Consider the following 6,176-nt stretch of genomic DNA (forward strand, 5'->3'; position numbering starts at 1 on the left):
AGTCTGCTGCCCAGAAAACATAATGGTAGTAGAAATACAATGGAAGCCCACATAAGTAGCATGAAAGAGCAAGCTGTTTTCATGGTTGGATGAACTCTGTCAAAGACATTAGAAAACATATACTTGCTAAACGTAATTTAAAATGCACACTTACTACTGACAACAAATTTGAATGTACAGATACATTTGTATTTAAAAAACAAAAACACGGGTCATTTATCAGAGAGGTGCCTCTTATTTCCCTTCTTGGTTTCATGCCTTTATAGGTTTAAGAGGTGCTGCCATGGGTTGCCAAGAGACAAAGGGTGTTCAAATTCTCCCTGATTTTGAGACATAAGTGACAGCTCCACAGAACCGCAGCAGATGATTTTCATATGGTCCCATGATCATGAACCATATGGTTCTGAAGGAGCTATACAGGAGTTCCCCCCCACCCTCCTATCTTCTCTAGGGTTTTTCCCCCTGCTCTCACACTCATACGCTTCACAACTCCACCATCCTCTCTTCTCCCCGTATAATAAAGGACTTACTTTCATGTTTCTCCTATTTTTGAAACTCCTACCTTTTCATTAGTTCAATAAGCAACTTTTATCACTAGGTTCAAACATCTTTTCTTAAAAATATCAGTGCTTACAAGGTGATACAATGGATGATGTAGTTGTCATGCCAATATACTATTTTAAACAAACATGAGGCTAGTTCTGACCTCATTTAGAACATGGACATACTCATAGAATACGTCAAGCTTGCAAAGCATGGGTAGTAGGTTCATACCAGTATCTACATTTGCCCACTTGAGACAAGGGAAGCTCTCACTCAAAAACAGGTTTTAAAGAAGGTTAAAGAACAGAGCTCCAGCCTATTATCCTGCCTTTCTGGAAGGAAAGAAGGAACCCACTCCACTCCAAAACCAGCAGCTGCTTCTACAGTCTTCGATGAACTATGCATTACTGATACTGTAAATGTATTTATTCCAAGACTTCATGAAGTATCTGCATAAGAGACGCATCTTCTGTGACATTAAACTGCATATACAAAAGATGCACACATGCCTCCCCTGGGCTGCAGTACCTCACAGAAGAGCTCAGTAAGGCTGAAAATATGTAATTACAGAGAAACAGGATCCCTTTTCCCCCTTCTATATCACGTACCAGAGAAGCAATTTAGTGTATTAGTAATGCCAATTTTTATACTCACATTGATGCAACTCTCTCTGATATAAACAAAAGTTGCATGCAAAACAGCGTGCAGTCCTTAAACTTTTTTTGCAAAGTCAACTAAGGTTTTCAGCGCGGTGCCACTTTAAACAAATGAACAAACACACTGGTTTAGATCTCCAAACAACTAAGTATTCCAAACCAACATGACTCCTCTTTTTATAAAAGGTTCTTATAAACCTTTTATTCTTTATAAAAGGTCACTTGCAGAAGCCTTAACAAAGGTCCCAAATTTTTAAGAAACACACCCAAGCAGAATTGCCTAATAGTCAGTCTACACATCACTTACAGACCTAGTAAAAGCTTAAGCATAGATGCATTTATGAAGACAGAAGTATCTTTGTAACCATGTCCTATCTGGGAAGCCCGTTTTGTTTTAATGGCACAACTCTCATAGATCCCTGTGTCATTCAAAGAACTGATTTAAACTACTCTATTAAAAAAGCAAAACCCCTATAAAACATTTTAAACAAGAAAATGGCTAAGGTATACTGACAGATAAATATTTTTTGCAACAAGAGGCATTACTGTTTCTTCTAGTCATACATTGCTGTATTTTTACACCAATATACTCACTTGTACAATCATTTCAGTCTGTTTTATACTTGCATCTGTGTAATCAAAACAGGAAACCCTGAATTCCAACAAAACCTACAACTAACTTGAGTACTCTATTCTCAAGTCAGGCAACGTCTGAAATCTGTGAACCCAAGAGCAACAATTCTGATATACCCTTTACTTTACAGAAAAATGTTAACGCTATCTCAAAACTAGATCTTACACAGAATTGACCATGGACAATGGCTTTTATCAGTCTATCATGGAACGAGTTCACAAAATCATTTTCTAAAACTGAAGTACTTAAGTGTTATACAAATGAGTCTTTTGACCCATGATGAACATCTCTTTTAGGATAACTGATCAGTATAAATAACATTATGTCATAACTTATCACAATTACTTCACTTTATAATAAAATGCAAAAACATGTATAAAGTCAGAGTAAAGTGTTATCAACTGCGTTATGAAAACATGTATTATCACTACTTCTTGGCAAGTACTACACCAATGATCATCATGGTAGTATTCATAATGGCAGGCAGAGACCACGTTCACTTGCAATTCCTTCTATAAACAAAAGTTGTAAATCAAAAAGTACTAAGTTCACAGTCAAAGACAATGACACATCTTAAGTTTACTTTATCAAATCTAGGCATTTAAGATTTAGAATTGCTTCCCTTTTTCAGCCTCCCTAAATTTAGTCCATCAGCTAGACTTAAGTAAAACTGAAAGCTCACTTTTGTATACTGAGAAAGCATCAGGTTAGGGGGCATTTTGTGCTTTGTTTTTGTTGGTAAGCTTAACAGCTGTTACAAAATCAATTTTAAAAGGGATCAATTGGTTAAGAAGTCAGCATTTAAAAAAAAAAATTGACTAAACCAATAAAGAAGAATAAACCCTCCTACAATAGTTTATAACAACATGAAAAATATGCTTTTTACATCTTAGTCTGACCTTCCAGAAAGTAATATTAACGTAGCCACCTGGGTGCCCAAAGGTACAGGCAGATAGCGGTACAGACAAAGACCCATTAGGGCAGGGAGCAGAAAAAGGGAAGATGGCACAAACGAGGCAGCAAAGAATTTAGATTTCTTCTTTAGTACTGAACAGACTTACTGAAATATTCAGGTAGTTGGTAAAAGGAGCTATATAACAGTTGGTCTGTGATGGTAGCTGCCTCTCTAAAGATAACTGACTCCCTATAGGAGATGCATATATAGCCTCAGTTCAGTCATCTATTCAGTGGAGGATCACACAATTTCACCTCTTCCATGATGCCCCATTTTAGTTTCATTTTCATGCCAATTACTCAAAAGTTTGCACTGTTTTTAAACAGTTTGATTTACGTTATTCTCATAAGAAGTAGCATCAATTATTTTTTCCTCAGCTGGAAATTAAACCAGCTTCAAGCTATGCTGTGCTTCACCATCGTGAAATGCATTGTAGAGATATAGATAATGGAAAAGAAAAAAGGTAGAAGAAAATAAAAAATGGAGCGAAACAGAGGAAATCAATGATTTTTAAAGGAAAACATGGAGAAATTAGAACTGCACCAGGAAAACAAAAGATGACAAATGCACACCTAACAACAGCAACTGTTATAGCCAAAGAATATGATTTCAATCTTTCAAGTACAGAGGATTTGAAACGGGATCCATGGACAGCGTAAAATCGAACACAATGACATGAAGCAGCTATTCAGACTTGTACTATTAAGAGAACATTAATTTCTATTAATTGTATTACTGATTACGATGCTTACCTATAATTCCACTGTCCTTGCTCTCCAGGGTAGAGCTAGGGCTGCTAATGGTTCCACAGGGACTGCCTTTGTTAGCTGCTGTTTTGCCAACACAGCTATTGAGAGTTGAGCAAGGACTATCAGTGCTAGGTGACGTAGTGCTGCTTGTGAGGGTGGAACATGGACTCACTCCTTGACTGGCTACTGTACACTGTGACGTGAAGAAAAATGAGTAGTTATTGCACAGGAGGCAGTACACTACTGTGCTGAAAATTAGAAACATCAAGGTGAAGTAGAACAAGAACAAAGCAAAGAGCCCATGTTTCAAGGAAAAGCTTCAAGAAGCAGCAGCTTTATCTTGATTTGGAACCTTAATGACATCTTTTCAGATTACTCTTAGAAAGTGACTCCTGAAGAAAAAGAAATTTCACAGTTCAGTGGAAGAGTTGCAGTGAGGCAGATTTCTTCTCTATTAAACATTTTACTGGATTCCCCTCCCCCCCACCCCCAGTGTTTATTCTTTGGGTTAAAAAGCACTAGAACTGCAGTCTCACATTTCACTATCATAGAATCACGGAATGGTTTGGGTTGGAAGGGACCTTTAGAGATCATCTAGTTCCAACCCCCCTGCCATGGGCAGGGACACCTTCCACCAGACCAGGTTGCTCAAAGCCCCGTCCAACCTGGCCTTGAACACTTCCAGGGATGGGGCATCCACAACTTCTCTGGGCAACCTGTGCCAGTGCCTCACCACCCTCATAGTGAAGAATTTCTTCCTTGTATCTAATCTATATCTGCCCTCTTTCCGTTTAAAGCCGTTACCCCTTGTCCTATCACTACATGCCCTTGCAAAAAGTCCCTCTCCAGCCTTCTTGTAGGCCCCTTCAGGTACTGGAAGGCTGCTATAAGGTCTCCCTGGAGCCTTCTCTTCTCCAGGCTGAACAAACCCAACTCTCTCAGCCTGTCTTCATAGGAGAGGTGCTCCAGCCCTCTGATCATCTTTGTGGCCCTCCTCTGGACTCACTCCAACAGATCGATCAATGAAACCCAAACTGATGCACTAAGATTTATGAGGCCTGGGACTAAAAGTGGAGAGAGGAAGGGGAAGAAAGAGACATTGGTAGTTACTGTTCAGTTTTGGTTAGCAGACGAGTTTCATATGGATAGTAGCTGCTTGCTTCTCCCCAGTTCCTCTACCCGCAAATGACAGAGAAAGACTGTCAAATGGAAGTGAACTTCTCAGGAAAAAACAAACACACACCCCAAAATGCATGGTCTTATTTTAACAAACCACTGACATTTTCCATTCTTGTAAGTCACTGAGAATAGAAGGAAAAAAAGTTCCTCCTAAATACTAAAATAAGGCAGAGAGAACCCTAGAAGCTATTCACATTCATAGTAGACTAGACTTAACTTCCAGAAATGATGAGTCTATTCTTTTTTTTTTTTAAGAATGCAAGATAAACTCACATTTTCAAAACAAACACACACACTCTTGTTATAATTAATTTACAATTCTATTACCATATGTCTATTAAAATGGATTGTATTTTGGTAAGTATCAAGTAACTGCAACTAGCAAATAGAGGAAATAACATTAGTCCTCTCAGAAATAGGATGAACATTAAGTATATTATTTTCCATTATCCTACCATGACTTCATTTTTCTCTTCTATATGAGCAGAAGTTGGGATCCCTTCTCCCAGTAAAAAACCCAATCTTGTCATCAATTCTTGTGCTGCAGGAGAACAGCTCGAGTCTTTATCAGGCTTTGCTTTGGAGTGGGGGGATAAAAGTTGGTAAAGATTAGTGTCTTATATTTGAAAACTGTTACAAGAGGTAGAAAAAGTACAATCAAATGTAAACACCAGTTCTTCTGTCAACAATATATCTAACAGAGAAGCTAACGCCATTTAAACTTTTTGTCCATTAGACTTCAAATTGTTGGTGGGTCTTGGATCCTCTGCATATCTGCACAAATCTAGGGGAGAAAAAAAACCACTCTGCCAGTCAGAACAGAAATGGTTAAGTGCAACCAGTTCATCACTGGACTGATGATGGATGTGATTATTCTCCTAACAACAGCATTAAACTCGCTATCAAAGCTCAGTGGCAGACTGAAATTCTGTTCTAGTAATTTTTTTAATAAAGTTTTCTGTAAATGTTAAAAACATGAGAAGTAGACGTTAATAATAGAGATGTTTTGTAATCGCACAGTTAAACACAACTAATACCATACGTTTTTCTTGTGCTTGCTATGCAAAGGATGTGACACCAGTTCTAAATGTCCCAGCTTTTCTGCTAACAAAAATGTTTAGTTCTATCAGTACAGTGCTTTAAAATGTCTTCTGGTGTCCGACAGATATAATGAGACAAAGTTCAAAATGAGGCAACGTCCAACAAAAACAGCCAATCACAGACCTGCTTAGGAAAAAACACCTATTGCTACTATAATCTCACAAACTAGCACCTTCTGCCATTTTCTTTCTTTGATGCCAGAAGTGTGGCATCACCTACCAACCTGTAATGCTCTTCCGTAGCAGAAACATTTATACCAGTATTTATTTCTCTCGTCTGTTAAAGAATAATATGTAGGCCTGTCCCATCCTCATGAATAAATAGTCAGTTAATTAAGGAGCATCATCTAACTACTCTGA

At 38.0% G+C, this 6,176-nt stretch overlaps 1 protein-coding gene across 1 annotated transcript in view; it reads right to left on the reverse strand.

Annotated features, from left to right (window-relative positions):
• TANC1 (tetratricopeptide repeat, ankyrin repeat and coiled-coil containing 1) overlaps positions 1 to 6,176 on the reverse strand; it is a 69,945-nt gene that overhangs the window by 47,901 nt on the left and 15,868 nt on the right. The window contains exons 3-4 of the mRNA XM_009334022.1: positions 5,172 to 5,293; positions 3,541 to 3,730 (exon numbers count right to left, since the gene is read on the reverse strand). Coding sequence (XP_009332297.1) covers positions 3,541 to 3,730; positions 5,172 to 5,293 — 312 coding nt within the window. The remainder of the gene's footprint in view (positions 1 to 3,540; positions 3,731 to 5,171; positions 5,294 to 6,176) is intronic.

The sequence above is a fragment of the Pygoscelis adeliae genome, unplaced genomic scaffold, assembly GCF_000699105.1.
Source record: "Pygoscelis adeliae isolate BGI_AS28 unplaced genomic scaffold, ASM69910v1 Scaffold131, whole genome shotgun sequence".
NCBI classification, from domain to species: domain Eukaryota; kingdom Metazoa; phylum Chordata; class Aves; order Sphenisciformes; family Spheniscidae; genus Pygoscelis; species Pygoscelis adeliae.